At 37.2% G+C, this 21,611-nt stretch overlaps 1 protein-coding gene across 4 annotated transcripts; it reads left to right on the top strand.

The window, feature by feature from the left end:
• Window positions 1-4,602: 4,602 nt before the first annotated feature.
• LOC122076508 lies at window positions 4,603-20,432 on the top strand. 4 transcript variants are annotated; one of them, XM_042641822.1, is made up of 24 exons: window positions 4,603-4,784; window positions 4,897-4,941; window positions 5,074-5,142; window positions 5,259-5,885; window positions 7,016-7,272; window positions 8,247-8,318; window positions 8,479-8,613; window positions 8,757-8,875; window positions 8,980-9,285; window positions 9,897-9,984; window positions 10,071-10,176; window positions 10,268-10,381; window positions 13,606-13,769; window positions 13,853-13,967; window positions 14,290-14,514; window positions 14,617-14,807; window positions 16,328-16,495; window positions 16,593-16,698; window positions 17,148-17,285; window positions 17,627-17,788; window positions 17,870-18,070; window positions 19,107-19,301; window positions 19,384-19,455; window positions 19,860-20,432. In XM_042641822.1, exons 3-24 carry the CDS (start codon window positions 5,095-5,097, stop codon window positions 20,010-20,012), a joined length of 3,762 nt encoding a protein of 1,253 aa, XP_042497756.1. In that variant the 5' UTR covers window positions 4,603-4,784; window positions 4,897-4,941; window positions 5,074-5,094; the 3' UTR covers window positions 20,013-20,432. The 4 variants fall into 4 exon arrangements, with proteins under 4 accessions (XP_042497756.1, XP_042497754.1, XP_042497755.1 ...); XM_042641820.1 differs by having other exon boundaries at window positions 4,897-4,945; XM_042641821.1 differs by lacking the exon at window positions 4,897-4,941.
• The last annotated feature ends 1,179 nt before the right edge of the window (window positions 20,433-21,611 follow it).

The following is a 21,611-nucleotide window of genomic DNA, read 5'->3' as shown; positions in this document are numbered from 1 at the left end:
ATTGTCAGGTTTTTGATCTGGACTGAGTGGACTCTGACCCATTATGTTGTCTAAATCTAATTTTTGATAGTACAAATTCATATGGCTTGCAACAAGTGATTGTCTGGTAATAAAGGGATTACTCCTCACCTAAAAGCTACAAAGATCTGTTTGGGGGTATTTATCTCATCCAATGACCTCTGATCTCAGTAGGTGTATTAAGAATATGTTACCTTATTATAATTATTATTATTTTTAGTAGAATATGTGAGAATTGAGTCTTTGTCTGGCTGCATAGAGCACGTTAATGCCTCTCGGTCGTTATCTTTATCTTCTCACAATAAGCGTAAATATATCATTTCATAGGAAATGAGAGAGATATACATAAGGAATCACTAACGTATGCGATGCAGAGTGTCAGTGTTCTTTCTCCCTAAAAAAATAAAAAGCTGATGAACTTGAGGTTAAATAATTAATGAACCTGAGGGTTCTTGAAGATTCAACAAGTTGTAGAAATGGGGAAAAAAATAATACAACTGAGAGATATGAATTAAGAATAAATCATATTAACTAGGAGGCTGAGTCCAAATTAAATAAGTCAAATATATAAACTGATAGTCGAAAATCCAGATTCATATTTTTATCTGTTTAAAGGTGTCTATTTCCAATCAAGAGCTTTCAAAATCCCAACAACATTCGATTTGTATACATCTTTTGATAGAAAGAGAGAGAGAGAGAGAATATGATTTTGGTTGATTAATTGGAATTTCTATATTCCAACCCCTCTTTCACATTGAAGCAAATGTGAATTCCGGTGGGGTCAGGGGTGTGAGGGTGACCCATATATTTCCCATACACAGCTATACTCCAATAACGCTAATTGGAATAAAGATAAAGGTTGGGAACAAACACGTACCAGAAATCAGACCTGTCTCTTTTTTCTTTTTTAATGGTCAAATCTTTAGATTTTTTTTTTTTTAATATTGATCAGACCCATCCTTAGCTTCCTAGTGAACCCTTTTACACGCAAGAGCTTTCTCGTAATTAATACTAATTAAAACTAAAACATTTAGTTTAATCTAGGTTACCATGATCCATTTCCGTACCCATTTGAAATAAAGAAAAAGAAGACCAATCCGGCAAATCCTACCTATACTTTTTCTTTTCCATGGAAAATTGCTAACACGACTCTCGACAAAATTCTTTATGACGTTCAAAGCCTGAGACTTGGGCATCCGGTGATCCGGTGACGGGAAGTTCATCAAACCTAATTATCTCACCACCTCTACATACGAGAATGCTAAATTACTATCTTAAACAAATTTCTCCTCGAATCTGTTTCTAGGGAAATAATCAAGTGTAACAAACTCCAAGGGATAATAAAGTTGGGAAGGGATCTTCGGCTCAGAAAGTGTGTGATTTTGAATTTGACTTCTCTTATTTTTTTGGGACCACTCACACAAAATGTTTAGTACTATTTATTGGTTGAACATTCTCGATATTTGATTGTAGTCTATAGGTGCTCAAACTAAATTGACCACCACAATTACCTAGCCATTTGTAGCTCGATTAGCCTGTTTATTGAATGATTACCTTGACAAGCCCATTGACAACCTAATTAGCCTAATTATGGACCGTTACCTGATTGAACAAATAAAATTTTATCCATTCTTGGCTTGTGAGGTCTGATTAACTAATGATCGGTAGTAGTGTGGGACCTTAAATTGATAAAACCGATTAGATCGTATCAAAACCTACCAGCCCTACCAAATGATATCCCTAATTAAAATGACGATGCCACAAGATAGTGTGATCGATGGATCAACCTTTGATCTTAAAACATTAGTTTTATATATTAAGGGATTAAATAAAGACATGATGATCCCTCCTATGGAAATCCCCTAACACATCCTTGTGGACATTTGGAATAGAATCTCTGGTAGGATCCATGGTGATTGGATTCCAATCCAAAGGATCTTATTAAAATTGTTTTAGGTTATGCCCTTATGTTTTATTAAACAGGATTAATATCAAATAATAGGTTTAAATTTTGAAGAAATGAACGCTCTTTGATCGCACATCCTATGCTCTAAAATTATAGGATAATGAAATGATGCTTCCCACCATTGTGAAATACAATAAAGAATAAATCACTTATTGTTGATGCTCATGCATGTCCTTTCATTGAATATAATTTACACAAATAGGGAACGCTCTTTTTCCTTTAATTTTTAAATAGGTAATGGGTAGGCCATGAAATTAATTTTCAAATATGATTCGCAACTGGAACTAGTGTGGGTTCCCACACTCTCTTTCATTGCAATTTTCATTTTTTTTTATAGCTTCCTTAAACAATGCTTTTAAGCACAATAATGAGTCAAAGCAAGGAGGCAACATGCTTCAAAATTTCAAATTTTCAAACTAATACTTCTCTGGTTTCTAAAACATAAATAGATAAAATAAAATAAAATAAATGAAAATAAATGAAAAAATCTCTTAAGAAATTGAACATATTCCTTTCCCATGGTCCTTATTGGTTAGAGTTCTTATGGAGGATGTCCATTAATGGAGATATATAAAGGATTGTACCACGGCACAATCATATTCTAGTGGGACATTAAATAGTCTAAGCTGTTAAAAGAAGCAACCACATCATCAAAGGGTAATGCTAACACCATTCTTTATTAATTTGAGTGTGCAGCCATGCTTCAATAAGAGAATGACACGCAGCAATTATGTTCCTCCATTTTATGTATTTTCATTTTAAGGACTGGTCACCAATATAAGTTTTGAGTGAGGAATAGGGTAAAAATATGTTTTTTATAATCAAAATATTTCAAGTCATAATATGTGGAATCTCTAACTTAGAGAACATGATTTTATATATTTAGTAGAACATGATATGGATCAATTTTACACATGATTTTTTCTGATATTTCAATTTTATCATATGATAATTTTTAGTCAAACATACTAAAAAAGAAAAATCCAAATTTATTTACCAATTGACAAAAATGAAAAATGATATGTGTCAACTTTTGGATGTTTGGCAAAGTTTCGCATATCCATACTCTCTTACCTTTGATATAAGTGGTCTCTCCACCTTGCTATTTGTACTTGGTATTTCATATCTCTTCTCTATTTTCTATCTTTATGCATTCTCACATTGAACGACATGATCAATTAAATACTCTCACATGTTTTATTATTTTGCCTTGTGTTTTTAATAGCTAAGTATTTCACTTGTATATCGAAACTTGCGTTTGGCATCAATGCATGGATCAACCAAAAATTTTGGCAGATGTGCTCTTCAAGCACTTGAACTCGCGTGGATCACATCTAGACAAATAGAAGCAAGACAACGAGCAATGACACAATATGCGCATCATGGTGGAAAAATATGATTACATATATTTCCAGATAAACCCGTTATAGTAAGACTTACGGAAACATGTATGGGTTCGGGCAAAGGTGTATTTAGGTGTAGGGGTGCGCGACCAGAGTTGATTTTTTTCCTTTCACTTATTTTTAAGAAGTTTTTTCATTGACAATTCGAAGTTTCATTTTGTCATTTCACCATTTGCATTGAAATTTAACATGTAAGGGAACTTTGGCCTACCAACAAATTTTTTTGGCATCATTCAACCTACCATGTTGCAAATGTACTAGCTATTTAGAAAAGCTTCCCTACGAAAACCTGTGAAATTTTTTTTTTGGAAAGAATCTTGCAATAGAAAAAAGATTTTATTTTTCAAGGACGGAAAATCCAAGAGGTAGATCTGATCTAATTCTAAGTTTCTAACCCAACTTCATCTATAAAGATGGTAACCCTAGATAGTGGATTTGGGGCTCAAATCAAATGTCTGCATTACACAAATCCATTGGTTCCATAAATCTCTGGATTCTAAATCTACGTATGAAATTCGAATCTCCCACATGGTGCCACTCTAATTAACAAAGGGGTATGAAAATTTCGTCCTCCCATGGTTGTCACAAAGAATTACTTATTCCTTTCCCCATTCGGCTTTTCCTTGGTCACGAAGACAACCAGAGGCAGTTTGGGTACTCCAGTTGAATAAAAAATGAAACAAGTAAACAGTGGAGACAACCACACTATACTCCTTGACTGCTGCTGCAATTGAAATTTGAAAAGAAAGAGAGAATGAGATAGAAAGAGAGTGATGGGCCCCACCATTAGTCACATGTTAGAGAGAGAAAGGAGGACAATGGGTCCCACCACCATGCCATGTACATGTGACTTTTGCGTCTTATTAAGCGGGGGCACGCCGGCACGAAGCAATTGTTCCCTGACACTCCACGATACCGGCCCACGAAAACTTTCGACCGTTATGAACCCTTTAATCTGGCTTGCCACGTCACCTAATGGTTACCCCTCATACCGACGGCGTTCCGTCGTGTGCATTTTTTTCGGAAATATTTTATTAATATTTGTTTATATGGAAATTAAATATTTAATTTTCAACGTTAACGTTAGCAGAGAAAGTGTAAATATTCGTCTTTAATTTGTCTTTTAATTTATTATTATTATAATCTTAACATTAATTTTATCTATTTCTATCCATTTTTGCTTTTCTTAATTTATCAAAAGATTTCAAATATTAAATGCAGAGGGAAATACTAAACGGAGAAAGCGAAAGATTTTGCAGAGACCATAGCAGAGAAGAAAGATAATAGATCGGACGGAGATCGAACAAAGACTGAAGATCGGAAAAGGGTTTGGTAGGAACTGTAGCTGTCTCCGAATACCACTTACTTCCTTCTGAATCGCTAGCTTTTCTCTCTCTGTGAGTGCCATTAGGTTTTACCTTCTTCTATGAGTCTTGTATGCTTAGTTTTTTCCAAGGTTCTCAAAAGCTTTAGTATTGAGGAAGAAGAATCACATTCTCGTTATTTTAGTTTCCTTGCAGTGGTTTGGATAGTTGAATCTGTGAAGTTCGACTAGTATGTGAGTTAATTATAAAAAACTCGTTTTTTAGATTTTCTTTTTCCTGATTCTGTCTCTTTTTCTGTTTTTGAGTGATAGGCTTGTTGCTATTTTTCTTGTTGTTGAGATTTTTTTATCCTCTGTTGCAGGTGAAGATTTCACCTCAAATCATGTTCACAGAAGGCCTAGATAGTAATGCCATAAGATGGATCAGAGAGGTAAGCCTGAGGTGTTCGTTTTTTGCTTGGGTTGGAGAGTGGGGGACGGTGAAGGGAATTCTAGTTTGTTCTACTGGTTTTCGGAGTAGTAGTTACTAAGCGTAAGTTGAATTTAGGGTGGTGGTGCGAAGCAGAGGGAAGTTCCATTTACCATTCCCAATCAGAGGTCACGATTCGATCCTGCTGTCAACAACATGAGGAACGGAGGCCGGGGCTTTGGTCTGCCTCCCCCGTCAAAGTTCAGAAGCGGACATTTACCATCGGGAGTAATTCTGTCGAGAGCTATACCTGGTGATGCAGACGATAGCGGCTCTGGGTCTGATATGGACGAAACCACAGATACAGAAGAAGAAATTTACGGTGGGCGTTACTCACTGGATTCGTCTCCACAACACGACGATCGCCGGATTCCGAATGGTGTTCACAGATACACCACCCCTCTACAGAGGCAGCAGGCAAATTATGCCAGTGATAACATCTCATCGGATTTCAGTTCATCGAGGGATACGGTTCAGCAGAGACAGGGGCATGCGGTGGACAGAGGAGTGGGAGGTGGTCGGTACCCAGTTGCCAATCATGGTTATACGGAGGAAGAATCGTCTGATTCTGCTGCAAGCTCTGAATTTGCGTCCTCAAACGTCGGAAGCAACAACGGGCCTGTGCCACATCAAGGAGCTTATGCTTCAGAGAGTTATTCTTCTACTCTCCCTTCACGACCGAATGGGGAAGCTGCTTCTGAAAGGGTCTGTTTTACTAATTTGGTACTTTCTTTTTTGCTTCAGATGTTAATGTCTGTGCACGGGCACAAATATACTGTGTCACTGTTTGTAAAGAATCTGTCTGTTCGCTCATCCTGTTGCTTGTTTGGGTTCCTAATAAATTAAACTTTGGTCCTTAACCAATATTTAATTCTTGCCATTTCTATGTCATAGCCCCAAAGAAAGTTAACCTTTATTGGTAGAATCCATATGGTTGCCAGTGGCTTACATTTTAATGGTAATGATTAGAAATTTGCACAATATGATGGTTGAGTTATTATGCTTTTAGGACCTCTAGTTCATTTTTGATATACTAAGTAAAGACTTCTTACATTTGCAATGGATGCCTTGTCCTCAAGAAATTATATTGTTGCCATTTCTACGTTCTAGTCTCCAAAGAAAGAGAAAAGTTTAGGTTTTCTTATAAACTTTGTTAATAGCTTAGGCAGATTGCTTGAATCAGACCAGTAGGTTCTGTTGGGTCAGGATAAGCTGAGGGTTGAGCCTGATACTTAGTTGCGAGATAGCATAGGATACCTGTTATAAATTTACTGCATTTGGAAACATAATCTCCTATCAATTGCTTTATGCTTAAATATTTCCTACCTATCATGTTTAATTATGTATCAGTGTCTTTACTGTTGTGAATATCATATCTTTAAAACTATATTGTTGATTCTTCCTTATTTCTGTGTAATTTTACTTATCCATAGGCAAAATCAGGGTCCTTTCTCACAGTACTTATGGATGCCCTTGGCACAATATCTGGGCCACATTGCCCGTGCAAATAGTATTGGGATAGCATTTTATCAGCCCCACCTCAGATTTTTTATTCCAGAATTAGCCTAATTTGGAGATGTGTTAATGATAATCAAAGGGGAAAAAAAAATAGTCAGTGCATGAGATATAGAGGGTTAAGAATATCGGATCATGCTGATTATGGCCCAAGTAATCTTTGAATTGGGACCTGATCCTCCAAACTGATACATGGCATATTTTGGGTGTCCAGACCAATTATGTGGGTATCGTGACAGTGGACCACAAGCCGCTTCCTTATTCTAAAAATAGAGGTGTCTGGAAATTTTCTAATTCTTAGCTAAATACTATTTTTGCAGGATTTTCATGTCAGAGGAGTATGGAATAAAAAGCTTTCTGATGATGATGTTGCCAGTGCACCTCCAATTTCTGCCTCTGGTCATGAATTAAACCAAGAATCTGAGAAAACTACAGTTAGTAAGGCACACTATACACCATGCAAGCCAGAGTCAAATGGTTTCTCAATTGGCAAGGAGCCAAACCTGTCGAAAAGAATGCCCACTGGGGATGCTGCTTTGAATAATGTTGGAAATGGAGGCCATGACCAGTTCATAAGGTCTGTACATTTGCTTTTCCTTGTGTGTTCACAATGTTTTAGGCATTTGCAATGCAAAGTACCCGTAAGCATCCATAGTTGCCACGGCGCCAAGGCCCTGGAGGGTTGTCTAAGCGCTTAGGCGTGAAGGCGTCCGCCTTAAGGCGAGCAAGTGTTATTTTTTATTTTCCCTATTTTCTATCATTATTTAACAGACTACATATACCTTGTATCATAAAAAATCAACATAAGCCACATCAAGTCACTAAAAATCAACATTTAGCTACATCAAATCATAAAAAATCAACACTAAGTCACATTAAGTCATAAAAAATTGTCATTTAGAGAAATGCTCTTGTTCTATAATAGGTTTGACTAGTTAAATGATGTTATTTTTGTATGGGACTTTTTGTATTAGGTAAAATATAAAACCAGGTTTCCAACAAGTGTAAGATTACTTAAATCTGAGTTTTAATGATAAAGTTATGCTCCGGTCAAACTTATTTTAAAGTGCGCGAATACTATTAAAATCGCCTGAATGAAAATAATTTTATGAATATCAAAACAAAAAATTATTTTACCGGACTTTTGGTTTTTAGCAATGTTTTAACTTGATAGGATTTATAAAATTTCATAATTGAGAAAAAACTCAGCATTTAAAAGTTGAAAATCGCCTCTGTAACCAAAATCCAGTTTTTGTTCTTGGATTAGGGGTTGACTTTTTATCATTTTGGAATTTGATTTTTAAACTACTTTAATTGGATTCAAATAGGGGGTATTTGCTTATTTATGAATAATATCTTAAGTAAATGAAATAACAAGTATAAAAAAACATTTACTTAACAAGGCGACATGTAGTGCAATAAGGCAACTGTCACCTAGGCCTAGGCAAACTGCCTCGACACCAAGTCGTCACCTTGACAACTATGGAAGCATCTACACTTGCTGTTGTGTTGTGAATTTAGTCCAACTCATTCGTTCTATCTGCTTCACAGGACTAATGTGGTGGTGGATGCTGCTGCACCTTCAGTTCCATTACCAGCTCGTCTTCCTACGTTTCATGCAAGGTATATTTAAGCAAGTCTGAGACTTCAGGCTTAGTTCTTGATTTCTGTTTTCTGCTGTTGATGATAATCCAGGCCCAGACGATGTTTCTTATGTTGGTTTTAATTCTTCCATTTGTCTTCTTGATCAACTGTTCTTATTTTTTTCTTCACTTGGGTTCAGTGGGCTAGGGCAGTGGTACACTGTGATTTCATATGATGCATGCGTTCGGCTTTGTCTTCATTCATGGGCCAGGGGTTGCATGGAAGCTCCTATCTTTTTGGAAAATGAATGTGCACTGCTGCGTAGTGCATTTGGGTGAGTTGTGTTGTTCTGGAGTGCAGACTGTTGTTCAATATTTCTGTGTTCTCATGTTGATTCTTAGTGTTTAGTGTTGACTCTAGTTTGGGATGGTCTATCATTCGTACTCCTGACTCCTGCATTTCTTTTATTCTATATAGTTTGCAACCAATTCTGTTACAGTCAGAGGAAGAACTGTTGGCAAAGCGAACTTCAGAGCTTGTGAGTGAGGTAGCTGCACCAAAACCTAAAAAAACAATTGGAAAAATGAAGGTGCAAGGTACTAATATTAACCCATTTTATGTTCTCACTATGTCATTGTTCTATAACGAGGAGTGGTTTGGAGACCCTTTACAATCAAACTAAGATTTGCTCACTGTGCAGTACGCAAAGTAAAAATGGCTTTGGACCCACCTTCTGGCTGCAGTTTTTCATCTTCAAGGATCCCATCGATAAAAATGGAATCGATTCGGTATCGGCTTTCCAATTTGAGATCAACACTTTCTTCTGGATGGGAAGCACTTAGAAATGTTCGTGTGGTTCCTCGTGTGCCTGCCAATGGTTCTTTTTCACGTCATAGTTTGGCATATGTTCAAGCTAGTACTCAATATATAAAACAAGTCTCTGGACTTCTAAAAATTGGTGTGTCAACTTTGCGCAGCAGTTCATCATCATATGACGTTGTTCAAGGTATTTGGTTTCTAAATACTTATAAGGATTTGACTTTTATAAGTAGGGAATAGGGATGAGACTCCTTAGAGTTTAATACTGTTTACTTGCTAGAAAGGTATTTGGTTTCTATATACTTATAAGGATTTGACTTTTATAAGTAGGGAATAGGGATGAGACTCCTTAGAGTTTAATACTGTTTACTTGCTAGGAAGGTTAGTATTACCCAATCCAACCAATGTATGCCAGCTGGTGATATAAATTTTGATGCTACCTATCTGTTGAACAATCAAAGTCTGATGAGTTTGAGTTTTTATGCTTATTCAATTCATTTGGCCATGGCTAAGTGTGTGTTTTCTGGGTGGGTGGGTGGGGAGGGACGGAGGGAGGAGAATCTGATATATTTGGTTTCAACAGCTTTGCCCCATCCATGAGCTTGACCCCATTATTCATCTGGCTATGCGGCAAATGTTCCTATTGAATGGCTGGCATGATGCTAATAGGAAACTATTCTATGGCATGATGCTAATAGGAAACTATTCTCTGTGGTTTATACTTTCTGACTTTTACCTTGTTTGGCATTTTTCCTTTGAAATTCGATCAACTTCTTGCTAATTTTGTCAAATTATCAGAAACATATTCTTGTTCGTTGAGATTGAAAAGTTCAACTGAAGAAGAAGCTGTTCGAATGCAACCTGGATCTGGTGAAACACATGTGTTGTATGTATTATTTTACCAACTTTAACTCTGTTATTTTATTCTCTGCTCTAGATGTGTCAACATTGTTTGTTGCTATGTGAATACAGCTTTCCAGATAGTATAGGAGATGATCTAATTATCGAAGTACATGATTCCAAAGGAAAGTATTGTGGCCGTGTCCTTGCTCAGGTGGCTACCATTACTGAAGACCCGGTAAGAATTTGTAAATCTCCTTCCTTGCGCTTAGGATCAGAAGGCAGATTGTGTGCTTCAGGTTGGAGGCTTATAAATTAATTCAATGCAGGGAGATAAGCTTCGCTGGTGGTCTATTTATCATGAGCCAGAGCATGAACTTGTTGGTAGGATACAACTTTACATAAACTATTCAACAAGTCCAGATGAAAATAGCCATCTGAAGGTATGGGCCTAAGCCTTCCTATTTTCAAAGGCATTGCTGCCTCTATTTTCCTGTAGGTTTTCATCAAAGCTTCTGTTTTCCTTAAGAGTAAAAAGGGATCCTTTGCTGGAAGGTTTTGATTCCTGGAACATTGTTACCAATGTGTAGGAATATATAGCTTTTTCTATACATATCAGATGACCAATATATTGCATTACATGACTTTCCTTAGTTTCAAGGATAGTTTTCAAGGTATCCAGGCACGTGCCTTGCTGGTGTCAGCTTAAATTCCCCCCCTGACAGCCTTGGTTCACCTTGGCACCATGACAACTATGGTTTCAAGAGTTTGCTTTAGAGTTAGAAACTGAAATTTTGGCTGAGTCATTAAACCTGAAATTGAAGCATGGTGGGAATTAATATGAATATCTTCTCTTCTCTGAAATTTTTAGTTATATGTGCTTTGTTTTTTATGCAATTACGTCCAATAGGGTCATTTAGGAGTTTTTTTCCTTTATTTGGGGATATTCTTGTAAATTAATATTTATTATTTTCTGTTACAGTTGTGGGATAGAGTCATTGAATTGATTTTGATTCAAACTCTACCTAAAAATTAGGGAACAATGAGGAATAGTTTGAGTCTATTTAAATATATGCATTTCTATTTAAATATATGCATTTAGTCCATCGAAAGACAGATTTCATTGAATAGAAGTTCTGATATTACTGGTCGCTAGTCTCAATTTGGCTTTCTTCCTCTTCTATTTCTTCTGGTTATTCTTCCGTATCAGGTCAGATTCCCTAACTCCTTCTGTTACCTACTTCTATACTTCTTTGTTCTTCTTCTTTCCTTCCTGTTCCTTCTATCAGTTGAATTTATTAAGCTGATCAACCCGACTCTGTTTCTGGGTGACACTAACAGCCCCACATAGTTGGTTCGATTTCCTTGGAATCTCCGTTTGTTTCAAGAATTTGGATAAACATCCCCACCCTTGGATGATTCTGGTGGTAAATTCTGGGGTGGTCAAAATGGTATGGTTTCTAATCTACCGCCCCTACTGATTTTTCAAAGTAGTTCCAATTTCAATGAACAAATATTGGGCCTGTTGTTGGTTGTATCAGGAAGTTTTATGTTTAAGGACAGCTTCTTTTTGGAATTATTTAAAAGCCCTGTGTCTATTAGTTCATTTTATTTCATGGCCCTTATTTATAATTCCAGAAAAGGTCTCCCCTCCAGCACTTCTAGATTGATTATCATTTAGTTCCTTTTGCAGTTATCTTACCCAAAAGGGGTCCAAAAGTTCCGTTTATTTACGGGATTGCACTATACACTTAAATTGAGTTATTTATCAGTTGTGGGCCCATAGCAGTCCAAACTTAAGGGTTTCAAATCCTAGGATTGCATCCGTTCTACTTTGGAAAATGGGTGTTCTTATCTTCTAAATATTGTTAGCAATATAATTCATGGCCAAGAAGCCTTAAGAAAAATGAATGTTGGCAAGACATGAGGCCCAAATGAGGTCCCAGTAGAAGTGTGGAAGAGTTTAGCATATGTGGGGTTTTTCTTGGTTAACCAAACTGTTTAACAAGATTATGAGTAGAAGGAAAATGCCGGATGAATGGAGAAGCACAATAATTCCAATCTTAAAAAATAAATGTGATATTCAGAGTTGCATAATGTAGAGGCATAAACTAATGAGTCATATATGAAATCATTGGAGAAGGTTATTGAACCCCACCTGAGAATAGAAATTGCTATCTTAGAGAACCAGTTTGGTTTTATGCAAGTAGATCCACTACAAGAGCTATTTACCAACTTAGGAGGCTCATGGAAAGATTTATAGTTTGTAAGAAGGATATCAATATGGTCTTTATTGACCCAGAAAGAACCTATGTCATAGTCCCTAGAAGAGAGTTAATCTAGCATGTACTAGCGAAGAGAAGGGTGTTGAGTAAATATGTGGATATAATTAAAAACATTTATGGGGTGTGGCGATTGGTGTGAGAACCGGGGGAAGTCAAGGTAGTGGATTCCCAATTACATTTGGGTTATCAGCTTTAAGCCCTTAATTATTTACGCTTAAGCATGGTTGATTTAACTAGGAACATTCAATATGAGGTTTTGTGTTGTATGCTTTTTGCTAACGATATTGTTTTAGCGGATGGGACAGTAGTAGGGATCAACGGGCAGTTGGAATTATGGAAATAAACCTTAGAATCAAGAGGTTTTTTTTGGGGGGGGGTTGTAATGAATCAAGAGGTTTTAAGATAAATAGAACGAAGTTGGAGTATATGTTGCGTAACTTTATTTACACCAAGATGGATAACAAAATGGTAAAAATTGAGGGGAGAGAGAGATACCGCAAAGTGATTTATTTTAGGTATTTGGTCAACCATAAATAAAAAATGTGATATAGAGGATGATGTTTCTCAAAGAATTAATGTGGGATGGATGAAGTGGAGAGGTGTGTTTGGAGTGTTGTGTGGCCGACGTATTCTTGTAAAGATTAAGGAAAAATTATATGGGACACTTGTAAGACCGGCTATGATATATGGGGCAGAATGTTGTGCAGTTAAGAAGCGTAATATAGATAAGCTAAGTGTAACAGAGTCTGCAGAGAGGATGTTGAGATAATGCGCTGCAAAAATAGGATGGTTAAAGTAAGAATGACCATATTAGAGCTGATTTTAAAGTTGCTCCAATTCAATACGAGCTTAGAGAAAGTTGTTTGAGGTGGCATGGCCATGTTCAATGGAGACATTGGGATGCACTATTAAGGAGGTGTGGTCGGATTCAAATGGAAGGATCTAGAAGAGAACTAGGGACATGCCTAAAATGACCATATGAGAGGTATTGAGTAAAGGCATGCACAGTTTAGGTCTTCACCCTAATATGGCATCGAATAGAGTTGTTTGGAGGGCAATGATCCATGTAAATCGACCCCATTTATATGGAAATTTACTGAGTTGTTGCTGTGTTCCATTCTTTTTACTTATATATATATCCCCCCCCCCCGGAACGGATCCATGTAGGCAATCCGATTTAGTTGGGAAAAGGCTGAGTTGTTGTTTATGATTCATGGTCACTCCTGGTAAATGTTATTTAGTTTAAATATTGGCTTCCAAGTTTTCAACAAATAACATATGTTTTGATATACATCTTTCACTAATTATTGATGGTAGTGCTTCCTAACTGTTGTTGATCAGAAATAGCTTCATGATATTGACCCTTCTGTTTGTGTTCCTAGTGTGGTTCTGTTGCAGAAACTGTGGCTTATGATCTTGTTTTAGAAGTTGCAATGAAGGTTCAACATTTCCAGCAAAGAAATTTGTTGCTACATGGTCCATGGAAATGGTTACTTATCGAATTTGCATCCTACTATGGTGTTTCAGAGGCATACACCAAGTTAAGGTATAGGCTTGTGGTTAATTTTTAATCTTCTCATTGCAAAATTTTTGGCGGTTAATGGTGTTTTAATTTCCATTGTTTGATAGGTATCTCTCTTACATCATGGATGTTGCTACACCGACAGCTGACTGCCTCTTCTTGGTGCATGATTTGCTATTACCTGTAGTAATGAAGGGTAGGAGCACGTTGAGCCATCAAGAGGTATAACTTTTTGCGTAAACTCTTTTACAAAAAGTTATATAAGATTATGGAGCTCTAGTTAATTTATAGGTTTAACTTCCAAAAGGGGTTGGCATCAATTCTGGGGAATTACGTGGTATTATGCTTTGTGTGTTTTTAAATTCGATTGATGCCTTCTTTGTGTGCTGCTGCTCGATGTCTGCCCTGAAATCTTCTCTGATGCATAAGTTTTTCAATACTGGATTATGACATTTTTTCCATTTTTCATTTTAAAATATAGTGGGTTTAGCATCTTGTTAAATTTCTTTAATACTTGTACAAATGGTGGTGTTTGCTGGAGCAGAACCGCATATTGGGGGAAATTGAAGACCAGATTGAGCAGATACTTGCTCTGGTTTTTGAGAACTATAAATCCCTGGATGAATTATCACCATCTGGGATGATGGAGATTTTCAAGCCGGCAACTGGATCAGCAGCTCCTGCACTGGCACCTGCTGTAAAGCTTTACACTCTTCTTCATGATATACTGTCTCCGGAGGCACAGTTGAAACTATGTGGCTACTTCCAGGTCAAGAAATTTGATAGTTTCGGAGACTGATGTCTCCTTGTCCATTTGACATAAATCTGCATATGTTTCTATTATGTTTCTAAAGTTCCTGTTACTGGTCAGGCTGCTGCAAAAAAGAGATCAAGAAGGCACCTGGCAGAAACTGATGAGTACATTACAAACAATAGTGAAGGCACAATGTTGGATGCTCTGACTCTTACAACTGCTTACCAGAAGATGAAGACTCTTTGCTTGAATATAAGAAATGAAATTTTCACTGATATTGAGATCCATGATCAACATGTGCTTCCAAGGTAAGAACATATTCCTTGACCTTTACATCTAGAATCAAACGTCTGGAATGATATGACAGCTTTGTGATAGTTCGTTTATTTGAATTTTTTGGGATTTTGTTTTGAGTTGGGGGGATATCACCAACTGCCATGAAGGGGTGTGCTTGTATTTTATTTTCTAGAACTACAGCCATTCTTTGTGATATCGTTAGGGCTGGAAGCCAATTAAAGATGTTGAATTTCACTATTGTAAGGACTTAGGAGGGTAGAGGTGCTGCAGATTTATTTAGTGTATAACATATGCAGTTACTAGAGAACTGCTTCTCATATATAAGTTTGGCTTTTTGGTTAAAATGTAAACGTTGAATTCTGACCATGTGAACCTGGCACATCACTTTTTGTGGTACCCATGTTTGACTTGGACTGTGGTATACTGCACTGGTTGGCATGCTTTTACTTTCAACTACTCGCCAGTTATATTGAAGAATTGATTATACAGAACAATGCTGTAGTTGCATTTCTCATTTCTTTGTCAATCAAAGGATGAAACCATTAGGTCTCCAAGACTGAAATTTAATCTCATCCATAAAGGAACTAACAGAACTTGACTCATTGGAGTTTGGTCTTCCAAGAAGATGCTAAAGATCAGGCCTTTCTCCCAACACACCCCCCCCCCCCAAAATATATATATGTTAATTCTTTTCAGAGGATCCCTGAAACTTACTGTTCCTACATTAAAGGGTAAACTTTGGTCGTTCCTTGACATGTTATTCAATTACCCAACATAGGGACAGTTCATTAAGAAAATGTTTTGCTATTTTTTCAACCAATTTGTAAGAATTTTTTTTTATCCTCAGAGATGCTAATGAGTAATGAACAATAGGAAAAAAGGGATAAAAAATAGATGGTCTATTAATGAGTAGAGTTAATGGTTATGTGGTCATGGGTACAACTGTTCTCTGCAATCTCTTCATTTTCACCTTAGATAGATATTTTGTTTGATAATCTAGTTTCTTCATAGATATATTTATGCGCAAGTGTTTCCTCTGACACCTGAGTACTAATTCAAGCGAATGGAGAGCATGGGGTTACGAACCGTACCTTAGGGGGATTTTTGAGGAGAGAGTGTTTTGGGGTCCATGTTTATGCGAAGGGGGTGTTAAAGAAGAAAGTGTCCTGTGGATCTTTTTCCCTATATTTATTTATGGAAAAATCTTGTTGTAACCAAGGTTGGTGAAGAAGCTGTAACCTTGCTTTTCCACCCTTTTAATATGACACACTTCTTTTTTCAATGAGAGTTAATTTTGTCATTTCACATGGTGGACAATGACACCTCTTGAAAATGACGTAAGGATAAGCCAGCTTCAAATTATTTTGGAAATTTTATTTTTATCCTTGATTTTAAAAAAATTTGGGAATAAAAGGGGAATCACAAATGGTTACAACTTCTCACTCCACTGCCTTGGTGACAACAATGTGCACCCTTTATCATTTAGCAAATAGTTCATAATATTTAAGATTTTTTTTCCCTTTTCGTGCAGTTTTATAGACCTTCCAAATATTTCGTCATCCATATATAGTGTGGAGCTTTGCAGTAGATTGCGTGCATTCCTCGTTGCATGCCCTCCGACTGGCCCATCACCTCCTGTGGCAGATCTTGTAATTGCAACTGCGGATTTTCAAAGGGATCTTGCGAGCTGGAACATTAAGTAACTAATTCTTGACTTTAGTCAATCCAAAATCTGTGTACAATCTTTATTAGTTATTACTTTTTATGATGTCTTGTCTTACAATTATCTTTTGCAGTTCTGTCAAAGGAGGAGTTGATGCAAAAGAGTTGTTCCACTTGTATATTATCATCTGGATTCAAGATAAGCGTCTTTCTTTGCTTGAGTCATGCAAATTAGATAAGGTAACATTGTCTGTTTTTTTTGGTTATACAAATTTGTATTTTGACTTCTAACCGAAGTGGAGGCACTGTTATGGCATTGGTATTTTTCTGCTTAATGAGTTCACTTCCCTTGGATCTGGCATATTCTTACTGCCTTGTGCTTCTTATTTGTAATTGGCAAAAATCAGTGCATGATTCTGAGCCAGTTCATCAGGCGCTAAGCTTACCTATTTGTTTTTAGTTTTTGTATGTCGTCAGTTTTGTTCCCTTACTCTTTGGAAGAGGAGCACAAGAATATAAGTGATGTTTGGAACTCTCTCTGGGTTGTATTAATTTGCATGGAAGCATTTTACAACTGTTCTGTGACAGTTTTCTTGTGAAGATATTGCTGTAATGTTTCCATTTTATATAGTTTTGTTCCCATGCTCATATTTTTATTAGCTCTATTATCTTCAACAATTTTCTTGCAGATAAAATGGTCAGGTGTAAAAACTCAACACTCTACAACTCCATTTGTTGATGATATGTATGATCGACTAAGGGACACCATGAATGAATATGAGGTCATAATATTCCGATGGCCAGAATATACCTTTGTTTTGGAAAATGTAAGTCTAGTTATTTCTCTCTCACCTTCTCCTTAATGGTTAGTCTGAAGTACTTTATTTAAAAATCTTAAGGGCATTAGTTTCATGGATTTGATCATCCAATCTGGTTAATTTCTGTTTCATTTACTCTTTCTTTATAAATCCCCTCGCCCTCTGGGCCAGAAAAAAAAAAGAAAAAAGAAAAAGAGGGAGAGAGAGTGATTATCTCTTTACTTGTATGTTGACCTATTCAATTATATATTAAATACGTTATAGGACTTGAATCCTTATTTTATTACTTAAATTAGACCTGATATTGTAGGAACTTGTTTGATCCGTTTGTCATTTATTTTTGTTTAAAGGCTATTGCGGATGTTGAGAAGTCAGTGGTGGAGACTTTGGATAAGCAGTATGCTGATGTTTTAGCACCATTGAAAGACAGTCTGACGCCTAAGAAATTTGGCCTCAAGTATGTCCAGAAACTGGCTAAGCGTTCTGTATGCATTTACACTGTGCCTGACGAGGTTAGTTGTTCTGTCTTGAATTCTGGAGGTTCCTCGTAATATATGCAATTTCTGGCCTTAAAAACTGGTATTGCTTTGCAGCTGGGAATTCTTTTGAATTCTATGAAAAGGATGCTCGATCTGTTGCGTCCTAGGATAGAGACACAATTGAAATCATGGGGCTCTTGCATCCCTGATGGTGGAAATGCTGTATCTGGAGAGCGCCTCAGTGAAGTGACTGTGATGCTGAGAGCCAAGTTCAGAAATTATTTGCAAGCAGTTGTGGAGAAACTCGCAGAGAATGTAGGTGCCCCTCTCTAGAGCAACATACTTATTCGACACTGTTTTTTGGTTTATTGATTGTGAAATCAACTCTCTAGGTTGGAACCATGATACTTATTTGGGAAGACCATGTTAGATAAGGTTTCTAACTCATTTTCATAGTTTTGCCATGTTGGACGCCACATGCCATTGCCCGACTATATGCCAACCTATATGTCAAGACATGAATAACTCTGCTTTTATAAGCCTCTTTAATTTTCATAGCCAGCTCCATGCCATACATCTCACCATGGTGACACCTCAGTCTGTGAAGTTGATGGTTGTACCTAGTTCCTAAGAGAAAATATGTTTTTTTGGGTGAATTAATAAATGCATTAAAAGAAGGGGGAGGGAGAATATATCCCCTAAGGGAGATTACAAACAGTATAAGGGAAACCAAAGTCCAGAAAAGACAACATCCAAGGCCAGTGGGCTTGAGGAGTAGAAGACATGACATATCCATTACAACACAAAGCCCACATGGGCTGAACAAGAACCAAGAAGCCAAAAGTAGGAGGAGTGGCAAACAAGGAAATTTCAGGTAGGGTTCCACCAAACCCTACCATTGTATCTCATCACTTCAACTTCCAAGCCGCCAAGATATGAATTGGAGCTCTGGCAGAAAAAGGCAGGCATGGCCATGGGGCACGGGCCTTGCGGAGGGCCACGGCCAACCGAGAACATAAGAGAAAATATTATCGTATTTATTAGATGTACAAGGTGAAACATTAAAATCATCAAAGTTATTTAACCATACTTATATTATCCAATTTTTTAAAGTTGACATATTGCCACATTTGGAAGATTGATAGAGATGTATACAATTTTTTACCTTGAATTAATTCTAATCATTGGTCAGATCATTGGTCAGATTATTTAGCATGTGGGTTCTACCATCCTGCACATATGCATGCTTTGAGCTTTCTGGGGTATTGCCACGTCATTTTTTTTCCACCCAAGGTTGTGTTAAACATCTCTTCTTTTCTAATTATGGTGATTTGTTTCGTTGTATCTTCAGACAAGAGTTCAAAGTGCAACCAAACTTAAAAAAGTCATCCAAGACTCGAAGGAGACCGTGGTTGAATCAGATGTTAGGAGTAGAATGCAACCACTGAAGGACCAGCTGACGAAGACAATAGATCACCTACATACTCTCTTTGAGACTCATGTGTTTGTAGCAATTTGTCGAGGCTATTGGGACCGTATGGGACAGGTAAACCTGAAGCTTTTTCACGATGCTGTTCCTTTTTTTATGCTTCTGAACATCTTTTAAGTACTTTTCTGTTTGCTTGCAGGATATTCTGAGTTTTTTGGAGAACAGGAAGGAGAACAGGACCTGGTATAAGGGTTCACGTGTTGCTGTGGCCGTAAGTAGTGTATTTTTAATTATATATTAATTCTGAGTTGAAAATTAGGTAAAACCAAATGCAAGTCTTTACACATGGAGGAATGCGAGTACAATGGCAAACCTTCTGATGGGCTCTTCTCAAGATGATGCATAAGTGAAAATTTGTCATCATTAGATCAATAGTTCTAAGAAATGGACCAGACAGCCAACTAAACACAATCTGCTCCAGTCAAAACTGATCTGACTGGGCAGTCCTTCGGTTTTTAATACTACATAGAAGATGAGCATGGCCAGATCCACAGCATAAAATTGGTCAAAATTCACCAAAATTGGTTATAGTAATCATGTGGGGTCAGTTGCCTCAAGTTGTCTGATCTGCTGCATTTTTCTCCCTGTGTTTTTGATATGCTTCAGAATGTGCAGGTATTGGATGACACCTTTGCATCACAGATGCAACAGTTGCTTGGGAATGTTCTTCAAGAGAAAGACCTGGAGCCTCCTAGATCAATAATGGAGGTTCGGTCGATGCTCTGCAAAGATGCTCCGAATCATAAGGACAGTAATGTCTACTATTAATTCTAGTATACATGTACATACAAATGGGAAAGAGCAATAGAGTTTAGCTTCATGCTTGAAGAACCCATGAAGGATTTTGTGGCCTGTGCAAGTGGATGACATGCAGCAGCAACCTTTGCATTTATGAGCATGATAGCACATTCAAAAGGTGGTTTCTGCCAAGTCTGTACAGAGTTACTCGGCCCAAGCTGATACAAGATAAAGCTGTTCTTGGAGGTTCGCTGTCATAAATATTTCGTGTAAAGCACTTGAAAATTGATTGTCATTTATACGCTCCATATGACAATCGTTCTGCAATTTATTCCCATCACATCTTTCAGTGATACCAGTTTTGTAATTGTATTGAGCTCCTGAGTACAATTAAACGTGTTTACAGTAATATTATGATAATACAGAATCCGTGTGTGATGCAGGAGACTATATACATACATTTCCTATAAGATTGCCTTGAGGTATCCAAGATATCCAAGGCCCTTTCCTATATTGGCTAATCATATATTGCTTCTTGTAAAAAGTGGCAACAGCCAGAGCTGGTTGGTTTCATTTTAGAAATTTTATTCATATTTTTCAGCAAGCAAACACTACCAGCTCAATTTGATGCACCGTTGATCAGCAGATGATGCCCAGTATGGGAATATGAATATCATTGTTCCGCTGGAGGCTTCTTGCCAGGAAGATTAAACTGTTTATTGGGAAGTCATGTCCTTTAGGCAGTGGTTTGAATGTGAAATGCCTGTCTGACAGTTCATGGATTTAGGCCCTATGACCTCCTGTGATTGATGTTTTGAGGTTAGAGCACGCAAAACCAGGGGATCCGGATCCTCTCCTGAACGCTGATCGACCTGGGCGGTCGCATGTGGTCAAGCGATGATTCAATGGCTGTACTTCTACCGTCAAGAACAGAGGTGTCGTGTCGAGAGTCATTGGATCATCACTTGGGCATGTGTCGACCGCCTAGGTAGCTATGAGCAAGACCTGGGTGATCAGTGCTCAGGAGAGGATCTAGATCCAAAACAATGCAAGATGAATCTAATAGGACTGAGGTCACTTGGCTTCAGTTAAAGCTACTGAGAATATATATTGGTTGTAATTGAATTTTAAGGACCGAGTTTCGCAACTCCCATGGCCATGGTGCTTTAAAATTCAAATGCATACATGGGGTATCATGAGGGTTTTTTGAGAAAGGGACTAAAACCCTACAAGGGTAAGAGCAAAGTTACAGTAATTTATGTTTGTATCTCATAGGGTAAGAGCAACCCAATGCACCGGGCTCCTACTATTGCAAGGTCTAGGAGGGATAAATGTATGCAAGTCATACCCCTTGCTTCACAAGAGAGGTTGTTTCTTAGGTAAATGTAAGGGTAAATGTTCCCTACAAGTTACATGTCTAGGCTCCGTTTGAAATTTTAGGGAAAACTGAAATTTTCAAACCTACTAAAGAAAACTTTGTTAACATAACCTACATGATTACCACTTAACGCCAAATCATTCCATATTTGTCTATTAAATTTCAGTTTAATTTGCATCTTAATTTCTTGGGTTTGAATTGTAAAATAAAAATTATAATTTTAGAAGTATCATTAGTTCATTCATTACTAA

Source organism: Macadamia integrifolia, chromosome 4, assembly GCF_013358625.1.
Source record: "Macadamia integrifolia cultivar HAES 741 chromosome 4, SCU_Mint_v3, whole genome shotgun sequence".
NCBI classification, from domain to species: domain Eukaryota; kingdom Viridiplantae; phylum Streptophyta; class Magnoliopsida; order Proteales; family Proteaceae; genus Macadamia; species Macadamia integrifolia.
The sequence above is the reverse complement of the archived record's forward strand: the minus strand, read 5'-3'. Positions and strand labels throughout refer to the sequence as shown.

Coding starts and splice junctions, on each gene's coding strand:
- LOC122076508 (XM_042641821.1), top strand. CDS start 5,095: ATGTTCACAGAAGGCCTAGATAGTAATGCCATAAGATGGATCAGAGAG. Junction 7,273..8,246: donor GGCCATGACCAGTTCATAAG/GTCTGTACATTT, acceptor TCTGCTTCACAG/GACTAATGTGGTGGTGGATG. Junction 9,286..9,896: donor ATCATATGACGTTGTTCAAG/GTATTTGGTTTC, acceptor TCAAATTATCAG/AAACATATTCTTGTTCGTTG.